This window comes from Leptopilina boulardi, unplaced genomic scaffold (assembly GCF_019393585.1).
Source record: "Leptopilina boulardi isolate dan_hultmark-lab unplaced genomic scaffold, ZJU_Lbou_2.1 LbouV2_214, whole genome shotgun sequence".
Taxonomy (NCBI): Eukaryota; Metazoa; Arthropoda; class Insecta; order Hymenoptera; family Figitidae; genus Leptopilina; species Leptopilina boulardi.
In genome coordinates this window covers 497118-521687 of record NW_026137768.1, presented here as the reverse complement: position 1 = coordinate 521687, position 24570 = coordinate 497118, and the positions used below count along the sequence as shown (strand labels likewise).

General features: G+C 32.8%; 1 protein-coding gene across 5 annotated transcripts in view; it reads right to left on the bottom strand.

The window, feature by feature from the left end:
* The window catches only part of LOC127279132 (uncharacterized), a 326137-nt gene that overhangs the window by 2817 nt on the left and 298750 nt on the right, over window positions 1–24570 (bottom strand). The window contains exon 10 of one of the 5 annotated variants that reach the window (XM_051301299.1): window positions 23665–23715. The exons of the other annotated variants lie outside the window; for them this stretch is intronic. Coding sequence (XP_051157256.1) covers window positions 23703–23715 — 13 coding nt within the window. The 3' untranslated portion in view covers window positions 23665–23702. The remainder of the gene's footprint in view (window positions 1–23664; window positions 23716–24570) is intronic. 5 annotated transcript variants of the gene reach the window in all.

The window sequence follows — 24570 nt, the reverse complement described above, 5'->3', positions numbered from 1 at the left end:
TGTTTCAAGTAATTAAAAACATAAGAAATAATTTCTGGTGACGGGTTTGAAAGAAAAATGTCACTATTAAATGGAGCAATACATTTGAAGGCTTTAGAGAGTCGTTGAATCAATTTAGGGCGAAATTGGTCGAATCTAGGACAGTTCCAAAAAACGTGTTCTAGATCTTCATTCACTTGGGGGTTACAAGGGCAAGCAGGAGAATTAACAATGTTTTTCCTATGTAAGCTTTCTTTAAGAGAGTGATGGTTACTTCTCATGCGACAGATTGATACGATTTTTTGTCTGTTAATTTGAAATGATGCAAACCAGGGTTTTTTTTGAAGTCGATAGAAGCGTTCCGTGTAATGAGAGCCAAAATATTTTCCTCTTGTAACAAAATAGTCATGACACTTAATATTTAATTGCTCTCGAAGAGATCTCACAAAATCTGAAAAAGGGAGACCAAAATTTAAAAGTGGAGAGTTAGTTGAAGCTAACTTGGCAGCTTCATCAGCCAGTTCATTGCCATCTAAACCTTTATGACCTGGGACCCAAACTAATTTAACGTCAAATTGTAGAGTAGATAAGGTAGCTAATCTGTTTCTGATTAGTAAAATCAAGTGTGATTTAATGCTGCTAGGATTAGGACATGATACACTTTGTAAAACGCTCAAGGAGTCAGAAAAAATGGCAACTTTTTTGAAGTTATTATTTCTAATATAGTCTAGAGTAATTAGGATTGCGAAAGCTTCGATGGAGAAAATAGATGCGTGATTATTTATTTTCCAAGATTGTACATATTGTGCTGATGGGCAAACAGAGGCGCATCCTGCAAGTCTGCCGTTTTCGGATTTGGAACCGTCAGTGTAGAAACACAAATAATCTTTGAAATCATTATCTAAAATATCTTTAAAGAGAAGAGAAGGGTTAACAGAATTTTGAATGATAGAACCTATGTCGGTAACTATTTGAGGTCTGAAAATATGATCACTGTAAGGAAATTCATAATAGGAGTGACGGTATGATTTATTAATAAGTTGACTAAAATCTTTAGCTCTTCGATAGGCTATTAAGAGAGTAAAGGTATTTAAAATTCCAAAACGGTTTGTTTGTGTAGCTATTTCGAGTAAGTTATTAATTTTGTTTATTAAGGGATGATTGAGGTTCGAGAGAGTTTTAATAATATATTTTTTTGCAAGAAAATCAAATCTAAATTTAAGAGGAGGTTTGCAAGATTCCGCCAACATGACGTTAATGGGTGTAGACATCCTATACCCGAGGATCAATCTAATAGCTTGATTTCTAAGTTTCTCAAGCTTGGAAAACAAGGAGTGATTTTTAAAATTGAAAATGTGTGAACCATATTCTAAACAACTTCGTATCAGTGCTCTATAAATAATAAGAAGAATTAAGGGATGAGAACCCCACCAAACCCCTCTCAAAACCTTTATGACATTTAAAGTTTTACAGAGTTTTCCAAGGAGAAACTTAAAATGGCAGTCGAAAGTTAATTTATAATCGAGAACAATTCCTAAAAATGTAACTTGTGTGGAGGGAAAAATATTGGCATTATTAATTCTAAGATAAAGAGTAGGATCTTCTAAATCTATTTTTAATTTATTAAAAAGTAATAGCTTTGTTTTATCCGGGCAAATTTCTAAGCCCCTGTCAAAAAGAAATGTCGAAAAAATATTTATGCAATCCTGAAGTATTCTTAAGCATTGATGGGGATCTTTTAATCTGACGAGAATTGCAATATCGTCAGCAAATTCAGCTAGAATGCAGCCTTGGGGAAGGAGGTTGAACAGTTTACGTGTATAAATAGAATAAAGTATTGGGCTCAACATGCATCCTTGGGGAAGACCCACAGTACTAACTCTGGATTCTGTCAACTCACCGTTAATATTAAAATAAACATTTTTGCATGCTGTTGTATTATAAATGAATTTTGCAATTTTCTCAGGGATTCCAATTTCTTTTAAGTCTTCCATTAAAATTTGCGGAACAACACTCGGGAAGGCTCCCTTAAGATCCAGGAATAAACCCGCCGTAACCTCGCCCTCTGTAAAACCAGTAAAAATTTCAGTTGCGATGACAGATAAATTGTCTGCACAAGACTTACTTTTACGAAAGCCGAATTGTGAAGGTGATAAAAGTAAATTATGTTCTAAAAACCAACTGAGTCTATTGTATACTAGCTTTTCCATCAGCTTAAGTAAACACGAAGCAAGAGAGATAGGCCGAAATTTACACGGAGTAGATTTTGGAATAAAGAAAACTAAAAAGTCGTTCCATGAAGGAGGGATATTGCCTGATAAAAGAATGTTATTATAAATTTCTAATAATAATGATTTTGCTTCTTTAGGAAGACACTGAATTATTTTATTATTTACTTTATCTAATCCTGGAGAGGATTTTAGTTTAAGAGTTGATATGGCTATATTTAATTCAGAAATGTTAAAAGGTGATTCTAAGAAGTTATTTGGTTGAAAACCTTGAGGAAAAGAGTCATGAAAAGCTGACGGAGGGCACATCTCATTTGCTAAGTCGTGTAATTTTTTAATTGTTTCAGTATCAGCTGAACAAGAACCTGTGGAAGGTTGTGTAAATCTATTTTTAAAAGATTTTACAACTCTCCATACTTTAGTAATGGGGGTGGTTCTATTGAGTGAATTGCAAAATTCACGAAAGGAATTTCTCCTAGCCTCGTTAAGGGTTCTTTTGCATTTTGCTTCGCATTTTTTATACTCTAAATAATTCTCATAATTAGAAGATTTTCTGAAGTTGACTGATGCTTCACGTCTAGCTTTAATTGCGTTATCGCACTCTTCATTCCACCAAGGTGCAGGGACAGAAGGTTTACGTCTGATTATTCTATTATTTTTATTGTTATTACCACCATTATTACTATTATTATTGATTACGTTAGGTTGAGAATTTTGTGGTGAAGCGGAAAGAACTGCTTCATCAATACATTCAACAAAAATTTTATAACTTGAAATTGGATTAGTTATTGGAGACATTTCATCTGCTTTAGAAATTAAAGAGGTTTTTAAATTAGTGGAAAAAACGCCCCAATCGGTTTTTTTAAGATTATATTTGTGTGAGTAAAATTTTGATATGGGAATTCTAACATTTAAATGGGTTACGACGGGATAGTGGTCACTTCCCATGGAATCATCCCAAACATCCTATGCACAGTGAATAAAAAGTTGAGGACTTACAAAGGTTAGATCCAGGATCGATGGAGACTCATTTGGTCTAATGACGTAAGTAATCTTACCGTCATTTAAACAAATAAGGTCTAAATCTTCGAGGGCCGAGCAAAGAGTTTCACCGTTTGGACAGTTTCGAGAGCTGCCCCACATGTAATTGTGTGAATTGAAATCACCTCCAATGAAAATTCCGGATGAGTTTACTGCAAGAGCTGACTGCAAAAAATTGTTCCACGTATTTTCAGAAATTCTTCTACCATCAGAAGGAACTCTATAAATATTTACAATTAGTAATTTACCTATAGATGTATCAATTAAAATAGAAAGCGTTTCCAGATTGTTTTCAATATTGAGAATATTTGAAACTCTGGTGAAGGTAATTTCCTTTCTTATTGCGATTGCTAGACCACCCCGATTAAAGTTAGGTCTATCAGATCTAATGATGTTAAAGTTGGAATTAAATGAAAATGATTTATTAGATTTTAAAAAAGTTTCACAAAGTAAAAGGATATCAAAATCCTTGGAGATGGATATAATGTCATTTTTTTGTTGGTTATACCACAACAATTCCACTGCATTATTTTTAAATTTTTTAAATGATCCATTTTAAGGTTTTGAAAGAGATTTGGCTAGAGACATCATTTCGTTAGAGAGGTTATCAACAATCAAGGCTGATTCCTCGGAATCAGGTGAAGATTCGGAAGATATAACACTGAGTAATTTTGTAAGATTAAGAATTAAGTTATTTATTAATTCTGTTGTATTGAAATTGGTTGAGTGTACATTCTGGTAGGAAGAAGCTGCACCAGAGGTTGGAGGTGCTTTACCAAACTTTGGTGGCTGTAGAGCAAAACCTTTAGGAAGTGAGTCTGGAAGTCTAGTTGCGTAAAGGTGAGAAAAGGATTGTTTGTTTCTTGTATTTTCACCTAGAGAGGGCTTCTGTTTGGAATCGAAAGTTTTTTGTCTTTCAAAGGAAGGGTGTTGAATTTTATTTGGTGGCATGGAAGCTTTTTTACTGTAACTTGTCTGTTGTGAGGGAATTGGAGGCAAAGAAAAATGATGGTCTTCGAATTGCGGATAATCGCTGAAATTAAAGTTAGTTGAAGGTTTTTTTTCAATTTTTTAGTTTTTTTAGGCCGAAGGGCAGCTTTTGCTTCGGAAAAGGTAAGAGAGTTAGCAGTTGCATACTCTCGAAAGTTTTTCTGAAATGCTAATTCAGGGCACGCAGCTGAATTAGGCAAATGATTAGATGAAGAGCTATTCTTACAGTGTAAACATACAGGGTCTTTGTCAATCAGTGGACAGGAAGTGCCCTCTGGATGAGCCGATTAACTGCATTGTTTTCATTTTTTTTCTGATTTGCAATATTTGCTGATGTGTCCGTAACGAAGGCAATTCCAGCACATTTTGACAGGTGGAGTATAAGGATCAACGTTTATAGAAGTGTTATAAATAGCAACTTTTGAGGGAAGTGATTTACAATTAAATGTCAATAGTACAGTTTGCGAGGGTACGTATTCTGGTTTTTTTGTTTCGTCATTAATAGTTTTTCTAGATAAGCGGCGAACTTCGAGGATAGCGCAATTATTGTGATGAAAACCAAGGACCTCAAAGTTATCCTTTAATTCTTGTTCAGAAATGTCAAGCGGAACACTTCTGATTACACCTTGAGAAGAAACAAAATAAGAGGGGATAAATGCTTTTAAATTTTTACTCTCCAAATAGGACCTATCGTTTAAAATAAAATTAGCCGCACGGGCTGTTTTAGTAAAGACTGACAACTTACCGAAACCTGAGCTTTTGATATCTACAATACAATCTTTGTACTTAGCATTTAAAATTTTTGCATATGTGAGTCGGTTTAAATCTTTGGCTGATTTATTAGGTGAGGAATTTTCAATTATTATTTTACATTCTCCTTTTAAAGACTCATCATATTGGAGGTTGCGCTTGAGTGGGGATTGAGCATTTTGTAAATCGTTTGTATGTTGAGAGAGGGGATTGGACAAATCCTCATCGATAACCATATGACTGCTCTGATTACCTGGTTGCATCTCGCTAGGGGTGAACTGAAATTCAAGCACCTTTCGTTTTTTTGATGAATTTTGAAAATTTAAGAGATCGTCAGCTGCCTGGAAAACATCAGACGAATCGTTCTCTCTCAGAGGATTTTCTGTCAAGGGAGAATCTATTCCCCTGCTATCTACTGTTGCCATTACTCTACTGAAAAGGGTCACCGCTTGAACACGCGGGCCCTCGACGTAAAGACGCCGTTGTTTTTAGGTTAGAATGTCTAATGGAAAAGTCTTGTGATATAATTGCACTCGCGTGAGAAAAACGTGCCAGACCAACTCAATGGCTGATATTGTGAACTCTAAAGAATCGAAATTGTAGGGTAGACCCCGTGTTTAACCGAAATAAACTCAAATCGCGAGAGAAAGAGAGAGCACATGGCTAATGCGCATGCTCAGCTACTTTAGTGGTTGAGTAGAATGCAGTGAAACTGGCACTTATCGTGCATGTTTTTCTAACATTTTCAGAAGCGCTTCTACAGCAAGATCGGTCTCCTTACTATTCCTCCGTGGACCCGGCTGAAAAAACTTGTACAAGAAAATGTACAAGTTCTTGTACATGTTCATTAATGAACTTGTACATTTTCTTGTACATGTTCGAGTAATGTTCTTGAACAAGTTCAGCATCCGGAATTGAGACATGTTCTTGTACCAGAACTTGTACAAGATCTTGGATAAGAAAATATACTTGTACAAGAAAATGTACATGTTCTTGTACATATTTTTTGTGCAGGTTTCATGTACAAGTACTTTTACATGAACACGTTTATGTTCTTGTACAAGAACATTTGTTTAAAAATGTTTTTGAAAAAAATTTGAAATTTTAATAAGTTATAATTATTAAGAATCTTCACTTATGCATGCTAAAAATTATTGCGCAGCTGTAAAGGCTTAAAAAAACTACTGCGCAGCCTTTAAAGTTTTTAATTTTTAATTTAAAAGACATAAGTGAACATGTACAAGAACATGTTCCACATCTGGTACAAGAAAATGTAATGAAACCTGCACAAAAAAATATGTACAAGAATATGTACATTTTCTTGTACAAGTATATTTTCTTGTCCAGGATCTTGTACAAGTTCTGGTACAAGAACATGTCTCAATTCCGGATGCTGAACTTGTTCAAGAACATTACTCGAACATGTACAAGAAAATGTACAAGTTCATTAATGAACGTGTACAAGAACTTGTTCATTTTCTTGTACAAGTTTTTTCAGCCGGGGAAAATATACAATTTTGACACCAGAATTTGGAACAAGTTCTTGTGTAGGAAAATATACTTGTACAAGAACATGCTCACACAGCACCGTAAATTTCCTGAACTTGTATTAAAGCTTTTTCGTCCAAGTTGGGAGTATTTCGTTGCAAAGCTCAATAAAGATTGAGTACATATGTAAATGCCGTTTTCGTTTGGTGTACAGAACTCTTTGATCACTTCAGACGCATAAATTTCCCACACAGAACCCGAAATTCCCTGAAACTTGACAGAGCCTCACACGGCAAGGTTAGGAAACTTCAGTGGCAAGGTTCATACAAGTTTGTGTCGATGTTTAAATGTCCACATGAAAAGAATATTTACACGAAACTTTGAGGATATTCACGTGCAATGTTCAGTCAATGTTGTGTCAATATTCACCTATACTTATTATATTAGTAACTGAAATTCAATACAATTTCAATTGCATCTGTCGAATTTGAGGCTACAAGCTCATCATCCACAAACAATGCAAGCAATACTTCAGAACCATTCAAAATTCCGCGAAAAATGCACTGCTCACTGTCGCACTGCACTAAATTTAGATCTTTTATAGGCACTTTTGAATTTGACGTTAAAACAACGTGCAGCCTGCTTTAAACCGTACCACGATTTTAACAATTTGCACACCGTAAGCTTTCCGTTGACGTTGCTCAGCAGTCCTTCCGGAATTTCCATCACGATATTCTCTCGTACTTCCTCGTAAAGAAATGCTGCATTAATGTCAAATTGAACCAACTCTATATCAAGCTGCGTAACCATAGCAAGGAAAATCTTCAGAGTCATATCTGATGACTGGAGAAAACGTTTCCGTGTAATCAAGATCTTCAATTTGTCTAAAACCCCTCGCGCAAAGTGTTGCCTTATAACGTAAAGGCCGTCCTTCTTTGTCACGAATGATCTTAAAAATCCACTTGGAATCTATTGTCCTCATCTCGGGTTCTCTGGTCACCAAATTCACGTTTTTATTTTTCTTATGAGCTGTCAATTCATGCTCAATTGCTGTTTTCCAGATTTCAGCATCCGGTCCATTAACTGCCTCATTGAACTTCAGAGGTGTATATTAAGCTATGTTTGCCTGATATCTGATAGGTTTCTGAATATTTTTCCGATCTCTTAAATTGTAGGATTCCTCGTTATCAACGTCGTTGCTTTCATCGTTCTGTTCAATCCGGTCGATTTTCTCAATCTCGTCATTCTTCCCATCGTCAGTCTTTTCATCTTCAATTTCATTCACCGATTGATACTCCAGTTCTTCGTCCTCTTCATCCTCTTCTACTGTGTCATTATCAATAAGAGGATTGCTGGGCAGTAGAATCTCGACAAATTTTTGTTTAATCGACTTGCTGGTGTAAGATTCGTTGAAAGAAACATTTTTCGAAACAGTCACAGTCTTTGAGTCCTGATGAAAAAGAAGATAATTTTCTGAATCATCTTGATAACCGACGAAAATCACTTTCTTCTATTTTGAATCCAACTTGTGACGAAATTGTTTTGGAATGTGAACGTAAGCATCGGAACTAAAAATCTTTAAATGTTTCACGTTTGGTTTTACTCCATTCCACATTTCAAATGGAGTTTTCTCGGGTATTTTTCTTGAACTTGTTCTGTTTCTCAAATAGACAGCAGTATTCACTGTCTCAGCCCACAAATAATCAGGAAGATTCTTTGCTTTAAGCATCGTTCGAGCTGTCTCTACAATAGTTCTGTTTTCTCGTTTAGATTTACCATTTTTCTTTGGTGTGTATAAGGGCGAATTTTTCATTTGAATTCCTTTTTCCGTGAGATAACTGCGCATATCTTTATTGATGTACTCTGTACAATTGTCACAACGAATAACCTTGATCGATTTTTCAAACTTGTTTCGCACCATCTTTTCGAACTCTTTAAATTTACTAGCAACATCTGATTTATGTCTCATAAAATAAACACTACGAAAACCCGAAGCTTCATCAATAAACATCACGTAATATTTCGCACCTTTCAGAGAATCTGATTTATCATTTTGCCTTGTTTAGATGGCCAAGTCTTTCTTGCCAGATTTTGAGGTTAACCGTTGACACATTTGCTTCGAAAACATTACACTCACTGCGTTTTGGTGTCACGAACAACATTCGATAAATTCCGTTTTCTTGTTTAACCCCTTCGGCAACAACTTGTTTAAAATTTCACATTTGTTCCTGAAAAACGAACATAGTAACCTTGCGATGTGCAAACCCCAACAGAAAACAAATTTTTTCTTTAGCATTGGAACAAAAAGCACATTTTTTATAATTGACGTACACCATTCATGGTTTACTAACTTCTTTATCTCGACAGTCCCAGAATCGAGCACGTCACATGAACCATCATCACCTAATATGACCTGTTCACCGACAGATGGCGTAAACTCTGAGAACCAATCACGTTGATAAGTTATATGACGCGATGCCCCACTGTCGCACAGTGGGAAAAAAATGACCCTCTGTGGACAAAAATCTACCGACAACACAAATCTTAACCGATTTTAATATTTTTTTTTAAATACTCGGAGAGGTTTTTCCTGTAACGCACAACTGCGATAAATTTGATTTATTTCAAACTAACCTTAAAAATGATACCTATATATGAAATTACGTTATTAGGATGGTTTAAAAAATGAAAAAATGATTAATTTTGATATAGCAGAGAGTATTGTAAACCCTTTTTGATCACTGAATGCGAATTTGACATTAAAATTGCAAAATTTTAAAATTCAAAATGGCGGATGCAATATGGCAGGCAATGTTTTATAAAAGTCACCAAATTCACTCGAAAGTTGTTATTCAGGGGTTTTTAAGTCGCTGGTTACGAATCTGAAGTCTGATTTCAAAAATTCAAAATGGCGGATCCAATATGTCGGATTTAAAAATTAAAAACTCATTGAATTTGCATGAAAGTTGTTACTTGGAGGTTTTTGGGGTCGCTGATTACGAATCTGAAGTCAAATTTTTTAAATTTGAGATGGCAGATCTAATACTAATAATCTAATAATAATATAATGCTCTAATCTAATACTATTTTGAATTTTTCAAATTAGACTTTAGATTCGTAATCAGCGACCCCAAAAACTCCCAGGTAACAACTTTCAAGCAAATCCAATTAGTTTTTGATTTTCTCATCCGCCATATTGGATCCGCCATTTTAAATTTTTGAAATTTGACTTCAGATTCGTAATCAGCGACCCCAAAAACCTCCAAGTAACAACTTTCATGCAAATTCAATAAGTTTTTAATTTTTTAATCCGCCATATTGGATCCGCCCTTTTGAATTTTTAAAATCAGACTTCAAATTCGTAACCATCGACCTTAAGGACCCCTGAATAACAACTTTCGAGTGAATTTGGTGACTTTTATAAAACATTGCCTGCCATATTGCATCCGCCATTTTGAATTTTAAAATTTTGCAATTTTAATGTCAAATTCGCATTCAGTGATCAAAAAGGGTTCACAATACTCATTTTGCATATCACTCCGATAGATGTCGCGTTATAATTTTTCGACGATTTGTCACTCACGTTGGTAAAAACAAAAGCACAATTTGTCGATGCATCAACTGATTGCTTTTTGTTCTTTTTCTCTGGACATTCCCAGGCGAAATGACCTTTCTTATAACACGAATAACACTCTACATTAGCTTTATTCTTACCACTTTTAGATTTCTTATATCCTGTCTTTTTAATACTTATAGCTGCAAAAGCGGTCGCTGTTTCATCGTCAGCTGCGAGCCGTCCCTCTTCTTTGATAAGTCACTCCTGGAGACAATGGACTGTCTGTCTCTCCGACTCCACGCTATCCCATGCCGTTTTTAATGCGTTGAACTTTGACGGCAAACAGGCCAGAATTTTGGGCATCACTACCACATTAGAAACATTTTCACCAACGTCTGCTAACTAGCCAGCCAAGTTCTGAACTTTAGATATGTGTTGCACGACAGAATCACTCAAATACATTTTATATTCATGAAATCGTTGTGTTAAGATAAGTTTGTTACTTTCGGATTTTTGTTCATGAATGATAGACAACTTTTTTCACATATTACACCCACTTTGACATGTCAGCACACACTCAACATCTTTCATGTCTATCGCAGATGATATAACAAATTTAACTTTCGCATCATCCTTCTTCCATGACTTTAGATTAGCAACTTCGGTTTCAGGAGGTTTATCTCTCGTTCCATCTACAATATCATCGATACCACATGCGACAAATATGAATTTAATCAGACTAGCTTTGCTCGGATTGTCAGCATTTTTTCTGCAAGTGTCGCAACTTTTCGCCATTTACTCCAATTGCTTGTCTAAATTTGGAAAGCAAAAATATTGTCTGGCTAGCATTTTCATCTTACTGGCACCAAGATAAGTAGCATGAATCTCGTCGTATTCCTTGGTCCAAACTTATTTCGTTTCTTCTGCTCCAAAAAGGTTTCAAAAATTCCTCTACTTTGCTCGGCCATTCTGTGACAGTATACAGAAATACTTTACTTAAAATCGGGTCTGATCGGGTTTCCTTTCTTACAGAATACCTTTTTCTAAAAAGCTAAAAGTGGTTTGTGGTCGGACTCGAGTGTGAACTTGTTACCAAGAAGATATTGATAGAATTTCTTTACTCCTTAATAAATGGCTAACGCTTCCACATGAATTGTCGCGTAATTCTTTTCCGCTTTCGACAGGGTTCTTGACGTGAAAGAAACTGGCCTTTCCGTACTATCCAGATACATGTGTAATAATACTGCACCAATTCCTTCTTTGGATGCATCGCAAGCCAATTTAACAGGCATTTTTGGATCGAAATGTGCTAAAAACCTATCTGACGCAATTTTTTTTAACCTGATCGAAACTCTCTTCACACTGATTATTCCACACAAACTCGGAATTTTTTTTAACAAATTGTACAATGGATGAAGCTTTGTAGCCAGATTTGGAAAAAATTTTGCATAGTAGTTTACCATACAAATAAAGGCTTTTACTTCTGTTGCATTTTTAGGCTTTACTATATTTGCAATTGCTTCGATTTTACTTAAATCTTTTTGAAGACCATTTTTGTCTATGATGTGTCCCAGATACTTTACTGCATCTTAAAAAAAATGCATTTTTTAAAATTTAATCTTAATCCATGCGCTTGGAACCTAGTCAATACTTCCTTTAAATTTTTAAAATGCTCTTGTTGATTTTTTCCCGTTATAATGATATCTTCTAAAAATTTTTAGGCTTGTCTAATTCTTGCAAAAATTTTTCCATTATCTGTTGGAAAATCGTTAGCGCTGGTTTGGTACCGAAGGGTAATCTATTCATCGCGTAAATACCCTTATCCTCTGAAACTACTAACTGATTATACGTCATTGACATATCTAGAACTGTTAACTTTTCCCCCTCTTAAACCGTGGCAAAAATTCTTGGAACCGGGTATTTAATCCTAGAAGGAGTAACTCAATTTTCTCAATTTTTAAAGGGTAACTGGGGTGTCCAGACACCCCCAACTTGAAACTTGTGTAAAAAGGTTTCTATTTGACATAAAACTAATTATATATACCCAAGGTTCAAGATGAAAGTAGACTTAATATATGCCCAGATAGCACAACTTTTTGCAGCAAATTTACATTGCAAACTAACAAATTTGGCATTGTAAACTTGCTGAAGAATTGCTGCAAATTGTTGTGCTATCTGGGTGGGCAAATCTACGAAACTTTTAACTTTTGTGAATCTTGAATCGAACACTTAAAAATCTAAATTATTTTTAATTAAAACTTTGGGTATCATTTTTTTTAGCTAAATTATATACAAAGGAACATTTATGTACAGTAGTAGAACAAAATATTTTTTTGACAATTAGTTTTATAAGTTAAAAAGTAAAAAAATGCTTAAATTTCATTTGAATTTCTTGAAAAAGTTTATATTCTTAACGTTTTTATTTTTGTGGCGTGTAAAATATTACGTCAGCTACTATGCAAATATCTAACAGACATATTTTGTCAAAAAATTTTCAATATCTTATTAGTGTGCCACCACTAAAACTAAAAATACGAAGATTTGATTGAGAAATTTTTTTTCTTAAAAGTTAAAAGTTTTGTGGATTTGCCCTTATGAACCATACGAACTAGTTGGGAGAGAGAGAGAGGGGCGTGGGTGTCGCGGATTCTATGTCGCTCTTTAGAGAAAGGCAAACGTGTCGTGTTATTTAATAAATGTCGATAAAGTATAAAAGGACCAATAGTGGCCGTTGTTAGCGATAAGCGAATGTAAGATTGTAGTTCTCCAATTAAACAAGATGTGAAACTGTATATTGGAAACAATCTTGTACTCCACTCTTATTTAATTCTTTAATAAACTATTGTGATGAAAAAGTACTTAAAGTTCTTAGAAATACAAGTCTAGCCTTCTCCCTCCACACATCTTCGCTGGACCATCTCTCCTACGCACTTTGTTTTATTCTCGATTTTGTTGATCCGTTCTGTAGATTGTTTACTCGAGACAATGCGTCGGCTGCAGTATTTTCTGATCCTTTTTTATACTCTATTTCATAGTCAAATTTCTCCATTTTTAAACGCCATCTCATTAATTTCGATGCTGGATCTTTAACATTGAAAAGCCATTTTAAGGCTTTATGGTCTGTTAAAATCTAAAATTTTCGCCCTAACAGATATTGTCGAAGTCTCAGCAAGTAATTCTTTTTCCGTAGTGGTGTAATTTAGTTCCGGTTTATTGAGGGTTTGCGAGATATAGTAACAAGGGTGTCCATCTTGAGACAGAATGCCTCCTAGATCTTATTTATCAGACCTGTAAGAGCATCGTTAAACATTCTTTGAAATGTAGCCGGGGAATTTTTCAGTTCAAAGGGCATCCTTTCGAACTCAAAGTGTCCTTCGGGGGTAGAGAAAGCTGTGAATTTTTTCGATACTTCGTCCATGAAAACTTGATGGAACCCTGAGCTAAGGTCAAAAGCTGAAAAAATTTGGATTTGCCCAAGCTGTCCAATATGTCCTCCATTACAGGCATGGTCTGTAGGATTTGTTGTTAATAATCTTATCTTCTTTTAAAACAATTCTATGTTTCATTGATGAAATGTAGTGAATATTTTTCTCTAGAATATCCGATTTTACAATTTTATAATTTATTTCATTTAAATTTAATTGTTTAAATTCTGATGACTCGTTGCAAATAGGGACTGTGATCGATTGATCTCTAACTGTATAAAGAGAGTCCTGAATGTATGGATTATCGAAAATAACTACGTTATCACAATTTTTATTAACTGGGATTTTTACTAATGTTATTTGTTTTGGTGATAATAGTATTCCGTCCTCATGTAATTCGTGTATTTTCTGATCTAGTGTTAGGCTATTATTACTAAGACTGTAATCGTATGTTTGCAAAAATCGTAGCCCGAGTATACCGTCTTCGGGCATTGGAAAATCATCTGGTACCGAATAAAATGTGTGTGATTTTCCTAAATAATCTAACGTAACTTTGCTCTTTGAAACGCGATTGTCATTTCCCATCCTAAATTCTTTCCTAAACCTTTCTGTTATAATTTCGTCTGGTATGTGTGAATTTTTTATTAACCCCTTCGCTGTGTAGCAGAAATAAAGCTTCCGTGCCCCGTATGTGGTAAAAAAAATTAAAAAAAAAAAACTTGATGTTACCATACCTAAGAATACCCATTGACAAGTTTATCGTATTGTGTCTACTTATTTTTTTCTAGTTGCTACTATAGCGGTCATACACACAATGGTGGCACGATATTTTTATGCCTCTATAGAGGTCAATAACAGTGAAGGGGTTAAATTCAAAGATGATCCTGAATCCACGGGGAGTCGTAATTCTCTTCGAAAGCCAATGGGTCGTATAATAATTGACTGAAGTCTTCCTGATACTCTATTGACTCTGTCAATCCCTGTGCTTCGCTTTCTTCGTTTTTCTCTATTGTTGATTCTTCTTCTGGCTCTACTTCGGTTGCATAATGTATTCTCTGGGGTAGTCGTTTCGTTATTTGTCCCTTCGGAAAATTCGAGTTATTTGTTTTTGAGTAACACTGGTTCTCGGTGTGACCAGGTTTTTTACAAAGCCCACAAACTAAAGTGGTTCTTTGTGAAATTGTGAAAGATTTTAGATAGTGAAAGAAGTTTTTCAAAAAGAAATAAGGTAAAGATAGAAAATATAATTTTAAAACTTACTTTTTATTTATCAAAGATAATTTTCCCTGAAGATGCAAAATATTGGATTATTCGTCCTTCCTTGATATTTTATAATTCGGTAATAAATGTAGAAAACTCACTGAACTTTTAAGAATAAAATTTGAATAACTTTTAGAATTTTAATTTGAGTACGAATTTTTATGTTGAAAATAACTTTTGAATGTAGAAATGTAAAAATTGAATAACTGTTTGGGTGACTCTTTATGAGTTTAAATGTAGAAATGTAAACCTTTGAATGACTTTTATGACCCTTTATGAGTTTAAATGTAGAAATGTAAATCTTTGAATGACTGAAGATTTTAGGGAAACATACGTTTTTAAAGGTTTGTCCCCACTACAAATTTTGAGTTTTTGGGGTAGATTTTGAAGAAGGGAGAGATTTTTTGTAGAAAGGGAAATTTCTTGTAGGCGGAGAAGAAAGGGAGTTGAGAAAACTTATTATTGGTTTTTTTCAAAGAAAATGGTAAAAATTCGTAAGAAAAAATGGAGAAAACTAATTTACATTTTCTTTCTATTGGGCCCCACTGACCCAACCCTTAGGGGTGTCGGAACTTGTGGGTGTTCCTTTAAGGACACAGATTTCCAAAAGTAGGGATAAAATCTCAAAGAAGGGGAGATCTTTTATATTTTGCATCATTTTACAATTAGATTAAATTTTTGTTAGAAACAATAATAATTTTTATTATAATTTGTTATTAACAATTATTATTTGATTTAATTTAGATCACCTTTTTTGAATTTTGGTTCTACGACGATTTTTAAGAATAATTCATTTCTTAGATTTAATTTATTTATAATTTTTTATAATTATTGATAATTTTAACAAATTTGTATAATAATCTAAGCTAACATTCAAATTATAGTTGTAATTAGTTAAAATTTTAATTATTTATAATCCCGGTAAGAAGCGAAGAATTGAAAAGAATTCAGAATCTGAATTCCTTTGAATGGGTGAATTTACGTTTTTATTCAATTCCTCGATGACGCAAAAAAAAGTAAAAAAATCTATTCTTCTTAATTGACTTGGCCAAAATTTATACTCTAAATTATACATATACTCTGACGCAGTCAATTGTAAAATATAGAAATGCCTCATTTATTCTCCACATTTTCGATTCCTCTAAATGCGCTCCAAATAGCCTGACATATAGTCAATTTATAGAAATAACCACATCTTCATCACTTTTCAAATTTCTTATTCCTTTCAATACGCTTTGGAAATTTGGAAGCTGCGATTGAAAGGAATAGACATTTAAAATTTACTCTCCAAACATTTCATTTTTTTCTATTCGCTTCCAAGAAGTTTGAAAATAAAAAACTTTGCGCATTAAGAAAAATAAGAAGTTTGAATTCTTTTCTATTGACTTATCTGTACTGGGAATAGAAAAAATGAGTATTCATTACTCAATCTTGGATTTTCCGACGAGTTGACTCTGAGACTCGAACCCTCGATCATCATAGCTCTCAACCGCACTGGGAGCGCCTTAACGCGCTCGACCAGGGGAGGCTATAAAAATTTTTGAGAAAATGTCTCTTATAACGAACACATTAAACAGATACTTATATTATTTTGTAAAGTCATCAAACTAGCTTTTCAGATATTCATTATTACAAAAAGTATATTATATAGTATATATATTTTTATGAACATTAATAATATCAATTAATAATTTTGTCAATTTAAATAGTTTTAAATGATTAATTGTGTTAATGAATAAAAATTACAAAATTTTTCCATCTTTTCAACACAAAAATGGAATAGGAATTTTAATACCTAATTTTAATGTGAAGTTTATTAACTTTGACATTTTAATTTAGAATGACATGGATATGAACTTAAATTTCAATCAAGTGAACTCTGCTTACATTCCAATTTTTTCGAAAATAAATTAAGTAACAATGTTTATATAGCAATAATTGAAAAGAATTCAGAGTTCCAATTCTTTTAAATGGGAGAATTTACATTTTCATTCAATTTCTCGATGAAGCAAAAAAAAAGTAGAAAAATCAATTCTTCTTAATTGATTTGGCTAAAATTTATACTCTAAATTATACATATTCTTCTTAACAACCTGACGCAGTCAATTGTAAAACATAGAAATGCCTCATTTATTATCCACATATTCTAATCTTCTAAATGCGCTCCAAAATGCGATATTTAAAATTTACTCTCCAAACATTTAATTTTTTTCTATTCGTTTCCAAAAGTTTGAAAATAAGAAACTTCGCGCATTAAGAAAAATAAGAAGCCTGAATTCTTTTCTATTGAGTTATCTCTACTGTGAATAGAGAAGAATACATTTTTTATATATTTTGATGTTCACTGAGGTATTGAGTAAAAACGTAAATTCACCCATTCAGAAGAATTGAAAATGATCAACTTATGCTTAATATATCCAAAATTTCAATCTTTCTCTATTCCTCGCTTCTTACCGGGATTATTTATTGTAAAATATCAATATATTTTAATTATTGTTAAATTGTATTAAATTTTTCATTGTTTATTTATTAATTTTATTATTAATTTTATTTATATTAATAATTTTAAACAATAATTAATTATAAATTTCGACAAATTCTAGTTTTTTAATAAAATTTAATATAAATGATTGAAAAATAATATTTAAATTATTTATTAATAATAATAATAATGAAATTAATTATTGCAGTTAATTGTTATTAAAAATATATATTATGTCTAAAATATTTTATACATTCATTCATACTATATATATATATATATATATCGAACATGTGCATTTGTGGTGCATTTGTACATACATAATTTGGGAACCAAAACGAATTTTATTGCAACCAGAAGGTTCTTTAGCGATAGGGACTACAAGACCTGTCGTGAGAAAACCGAAAATGAAAGGAAAAGGACCCCAGCGGTCGATATCTTGAGGATGCACTGCAGAGTTCGAAAAAATTTTTATGGTTGTATTTTATAATTTTATTGCTTACGGATGTTTCAGTTTCTTAGATTTTTGGAAAAAGTGCATTCTGGTAAATGTTGACCACTAAGGTTTCACGTTTCATTATCTGCTTAAAAAGGAAACAAGAGAAAAAACAGATACATTATGAGTCGATGAGTACAAGAAAGAACATGATTTTTTAAATAAACAGATGTTGTTTTTCTTTAAGAAGATAAGAAACGTGGGAGAGAAAAAAAATTAAATATAGAGAAAAAATAAGATTGAAAAATGACCAGATGTAACACCGTAAATAAGAGTTTGAGCCAGAGTTATAGCTATGTGTGTTCGTTTGTTAAAATATGATTTAAAAACGTTATATATCGGGTGTATGTGTCGCGATTATACACAATTTTAAATTGTATATTTTTAAACTCCTCACTTGTGCAATCTTGCTACAAAGAGTACACACAAGGTTAATTCAGAGTGTTTCGATGAGTTTATTAACGGTGGCAGTGCTCTGGAACACCAGGAGTATACCAACGGACATAGAATTTGTAATTCTATATCAATTCAATTTAAATACTCGCCTTTATTTCGTTTTTTTTATGATAAGAGTTGTGCCGCTTGGTGATACTGCTTGGCCATAGTCCAGCTGAATCCCCGTTGTAGCTTCTTTTTCTGGGATTTACCGTACTGTTTTACGTTCCCAAGGTCTTACCGTCTAGGTCGACGAGCCTTTTTTTTGTTTTTAATAATCTTCAAAATCTTGGGCCTACGTAGAATAGAGCCTACTTAATTCAGCCGCTAGATTTACTCAAGATTAGAAGATTATTAGGATATTATTTCACTTCCGTCATTTTTAAACATTTCACTTTTAACTCGTAGTTAATAGAATTTTAGTTCGTATGAAGATACGGTTTTTAGAGTTTTCAAACTTTCCGTGAAAAGAATTTAACTCAACACGTATCCTGGCAGGATCGACAATTTTGTGACGGTATTTTCATTAATTAAATAAATTAATAAATATTTAATTATAATAGATTATTCGCAAATAATTTATTATTTGTTTATTTATTAATTTTATTGAATTTAATGTTCAAATTAATTAAATAAGTTTAAACAACAAAATTTTTTAGGTTATTGTTATTATTTATTTAATTATTATAAACTTGAGTACAATCAATTTACGTTCTAGTCTCGTAAGTGCTAGAACGTCTTTCGTTACAGAAGTCAAGATTAATACTAACTTTTCTAGTTCTGGACCTTGATAAAGGTGCCGTCCCTTAAAGTGCGTAGGAGGGATGGTCCAGCGATGCTGTGTGGAGGGAGAAGGCCAGACTTGTGTTTCTAACAAGTAACACTACCCAAGTGCCAATCGCCGATTGACTTGAGTCTTTGCGCATTTTTTAGAGGAGCTAAAAATATTTGATATGTACATTTTTATATCGGCAATGAAGATGTTTTAAGGGTTGAAAACAGGGGTTGAAAAGTCATATTTTGAGTGGCAAAATATACATATCATGATCATTAAAGAAAGTTTAATTAAAATAATTATTTCATTATTTAAAAAATGTGTGACACTTCTTTCTTGATTTCCTAAAAGATACTGCTCGGTAGAAATTAACGTTATAAACCTTTTTGAATGGGGTGAGTGAAACCTTTAACCCTTTAAGAACCAAATATACAAAATTTTTGCATGATTTCACAACCAATTTTTCAAAGTAATTTGAATCGCTTGAAACTTGTTACTCGGGGGTTTTCGGGGACGCTGATTACGAATTCGATGTCAGTTTTTCAAAATTCAAAATGGCGGATCCAATATGGCGGAAGACATTTTGAAAATCAACTGCAATTTGATGGAAACTGGTTACTCGGGGGTTTTCGGGGTCGCTGATTACAAATCCGCTGCCAGTTTTCCAAAATTTTGAAAATTCAAAATGGCGGATTTTTTTTTACTGTCTTGATTCACGTTTGTCATAGTCTGTACAGTACTGTCACTGTCTTTTTCGTTGAAGGCGATTGACTGTCAATTGTTTTCGTCATTGCGTTGTTTCTGTGTCGTCTGCCATATTGGATCCGCCATTTTAAATTTTGAAAAACTGACATCGGATTCGTAATCAGCGACGCCAAAAACCCCCGAGTATCAAGTTTCAATCAAATTGCAGTTGATTTTCAAAATGTCTTCCGCCATATTGGATCCGCCATTTTGAATTTTGAAAAACTGACATCGAATTCGTAATCAGCGTCCCCGAAAACCCCCGAGTAACAAGTTTCAAGCGATTCAAATCACTTCGAAAAATTGGTTGTGAAATCATGCAAAAATTTTGTATATTTGGTTCTTAAAGGGTTAAAGGTTTCACTCACCCCATTCAAAAAGGTTTATAACGGTAATTTCTACCGAGCAGTATCTTTTAGGAAATCAAGAAAGAAGTGTCAAACATTTTTTAAATAATGAAATAATTATTTTAATTAAACTTTCTTTAATGATCATGATATGTATATTTTGCCACTCAAAATATGACTTTTCAACCCCTGTTTTCAACCCTTAAAACATCTTTATTGCCGATATAAAAATGTACGTATCAAATATTTTTAGCTCCTCTAAAAAATGCGCAAAGACTCAAGTCAATCGGCGATTGGCACTTGGGTAGTGTTACTTGTAAGAACTTTAAGTTCTTTTTCGTCACACTATATTATATTCTTATATTTTAACTCAGGATAAAGTCTAGATTCATTTATAAAAACCATCCTAACAGTTAACATTTAATTATTATCATCCATTTATTGGCACGGATATATTACATTGTAATGAACATTAATTGTTAATAACTTTAAACTTTAAGATATTATAAAAATCTATTATAAAGAAAAAAATCAATACTCTACGAGAGTGACCACGTGAGTCCCGAGACTCTGGATAGTGGGGAAGAAGAGCGAGCGCGCAAGCCCAACGCGCCAGTCAATCACGAATCCCTGGCTCTGGCGTAAAAGCAGAGCGCGCGGCCCAAGTTCGTCACTTCTTCCCTCGTTGCAAAAGCGGTCTCACCGTTATCTTGAAAGTGGTCTATACCACGTAGTATTTTTTGAATGCGGTTTCACCGCAAATTAAATGTTTGATACGATGGTTTCACCATTAGTTAAACGCACTTTTCGAAAACGGTTTTACCGTATTTAATGTGTAAAATTCTTTTAACAGTGGTTTCACCACTATTGTAGATTCTTCCTTTAGAGTGGTTTTATCACTCTTCGTATAATCATTTTGTTTGGCGTAGATTCCCTGGCGTAAACTAAATGATCACGTAAATATTGTATAATTGAAACGCGAAAATCCTTCGTTTAACCGAAATATTTTGTATCGCTTCATCGTAACAATGTCATGCGCGTATGACATTGTTTTTCGCAACGTTAATTTTGTCCACGTAAAAATCGTATTTTAAATCTGTTATTATTCTTTTGTAGAATGTTACCACTCGTTCTTTTTATATTTAATTATCTTTTGTAAATAAATACGTTTCTAATCTGTAATTTTATTTGTCAATAACCATCTCGAAACCCTGGCACGACGAGCTATAAAAATAATTAATAAACAATCATTACAACATATAAAAAAATTCATATAGAATATATATTTTTATTTATTTTGTTTTGTCCTTTTTAATATGTAAAGACTATTATTTAAACGGTAATTAAATTTATTAAAAAAAATTTCTTCCCAGTGTAAAAGCGGTTTATATTAGAAGTCTACTTTCATTTTGAACCTTCAACGAAAATGTAATTTACATACTCAGTCAAGTTTCGCCTTAAACATTTGCTCACATGAGGACATTTTAAGATTTAAACCATCTTTTGTGAACACGGAGATGGAACTTTCTCAAGATAACCTAAAAACATTCACATACAATACCGTGTCTAGTTCCGTGTAATAAATTGTGTTATCTGTGTATATGTGACCAGGTCTGAGAAACAGGTGTTATCGACCAAAAAGTCAATTTTTTTATGATGGTTTCTTATAGTTTAAGGTCCTAAAAATACAATGCAACTAGTCTCGAATGTTAAAAACTTTTTATTACATTTCTTTAAACAAATTAAAAAAAAAATTTATTGAAAAATTTTGTTAATTAAAATATAAGTAATTCTAAGATAAAAATCCATCATCGGCAACTTGGTTCTGTAGGTAAAAAATAACCATGGATTATTGTGCAATTGTCAGTTCTGAATGTGCATAAAAAATTTCTGTCCTATAGGACATCAGCAAGTCGTTTAAATTAAATTTTAAAATTTCATATTTTTACTTTTGCAAAACAAATTGTTTATAATAATAACACTGATGTTCAAAAAATTATTTAACTATAAAAATTGTGTTCAGCATAAAAATACAAAAGGAACAATTATCTAGGTCCTTTGAAATATAAAATGTTTCAAGAAATCTATTTTAAATACCCAAGAAGCACGTAATATATCCTCAATATCCAGGTAATATTACACGTGAGATTCGTAATATAACGCTGTAATATTACAGTAATCTTACAGTGATCTTAAAATTTCCGCCTCAAGGTAATATTACCGGGAATATTACTGTAATATTAACGGTAATATTACAGTAATATTAACGGTAATATTACAGTAATATTACAGACTGATTTGAGTTATTCATAAAGCATAAAAAACGTAAATATATTATAAGTCAATTTGGCTTGTTGGTAAAACTCTGGACTCGTGTGCTTTGAGTTCGGGGTTCGATTCCCTGGATGGGTAGATTTTTTTCGTAAAGAAATGTTCCCATAATATTACTGTAATATTCTCTTGTAATATTACCTTAATATTACGGTATAATATTACTGCAATATTACTGTAATATTACCTTAATATTAGCGCATAATATTACAGTAACATTACCGGTAATATTACCTTGAGGCGGACATTTTAAGATCACTGTAAGATTACTGTAATATTACAACTTTATATTACGAATCTTACATGTAATATTACCTTGATATTGAGGTTATATTACGTGCTTCTTGGGTAGTAGTAAAACTTTAAAAGCGTTTTTCTCGAAAAGTTGATTTTGGTCGATAGCACCGTTTTCTCAGACCCGGTCACATATGGGGTAAAATTACTGAAGCGTACTAAGTAAAAAGAGTTGTTAAGATCAGGCTGTAACTTTCACATAGTTTAGCCCTATGGGTGAGTACTTTAACCACTAAATATTGTTAGGTTTTATCAGAAACTGTAGGTGTGGGAAGGAGTTAAATTTTTTTGAAAAATATGAACTATGCATTTTTAAAAAATTATAACTTTTAAACAATAAGATGAAAAAAATTTTGACATGTATGTTTTCGAAAAGTTTTTTTCTGCTCTTTCGTATAGGGCAAAAAATTTTTTAAAATTCAAAATTTGTTTTGCCTGTTTTCAGAATTGGATCCTTTATTATTATTATTTTTTTTAATGTATACTTTATGTATACTTTTAACACAAAAAATATGAAAATGTCTATTATGGCATCTGCGCTCTTACACCGAGCATAGTAGTTCTCTCAAATTGAAGTATTGCAGCAATCTAATTTTGTAGAAAAATTCACCTGCCGAAAAGAGCAGCTTACACAAAAAAATTTCTGTGCGTATTATTGATTAAAAGTTATAACTCTTCTACAAAGCACAGTTAACATTTTTCAAGACAATTCAACCGCCTCCCTTTCCTACAGTTTCTGATAAAACCTAACAATATTGTGTGGTTAAAGTGCAAACTTTTACTGTTTTAAGAATTGCTGATTTCACCCTATTGAAAAACCCTGTATAAGATCTTGCACAAGATCGTGTACAAGTTCTATTACAAGAACTTGTTCCAAATTCTGGTGCGGAAATTGTACAAGATCTTGTACATGTTCTTACCAGAACAGTTCAGTTGCTGAACATGTACATTTTCTTGTACAAGATCTTGTACAGGGATTTTCAATAGGGCAGTTACTGTTATGTTACAAGTATTCAGGGTAACAAACGTAAACAAGTGTATACCTTGCGTAACGATGTGAGATTTACTCCTTCCTCCATCGCTACAAGTCTACCCTGTAAAAAAAGAATTATTAGCAGTGGCGCTATTCCGTATTAGAAGTAGTGAGGTTGAAATACGGAAAACGAGAATTCACGTATTTGAAGGAATGAGGAATTCGGGCAGTTTGAGATGAGATTTTTAATTAGTTAATAAAAATTAAAAAACGCGTGAGTGATCATTAATAGTTATATGTGGACTATTACCAACATAGCATAGTATACGCGATGTCGGTAAACAAGTACGCTCATCTACTTTATTCCACATCACGTATTAGAACCCGTCACTTCACGTATTTCCACTTATATTTCACTTTTAACTTTTATTTATTCCTTTAAACATCACTATTTTCACTAAACACAGGTATTTTTACATTTTGCTAACTTGCCTCTCTCACTACATATAACTATTAAGGAACACTCACGAATTTTTTAATTTTTATTCACTAGTTATAAACCCGTGTAGAAATTTCCCTAAGTTTCCATAGCTAAAATTTAAGTTAGTAGGTTTCTTGTAGGGAAGAATTAAAGGAAATAGTTGGGCCCCGGGATTTTCTGTGACGCTCGATTCTGACCAGAAATTGTTTTTTTAAGATGCCCCATAAGAACCCTACGAGGCACCCTTCAGGAAATGTCATTTTTTATTGTTTCTATTTAATAATATTTTTAGGTTACATTAAATTTATTATTTAATGTAAATAATACAACTGAATGATTAAAAAAAATCGTAATAAATATAATTGAAACATATTAAAATAATGATAAATTAGAAAAAATATTATATTTTTAATAAAATTGTTAAGCAATATTAACTAATAAATGCTAATTTAAATCCATGAATGCGGTAATTATGTATTTTAAAAATTAATCATT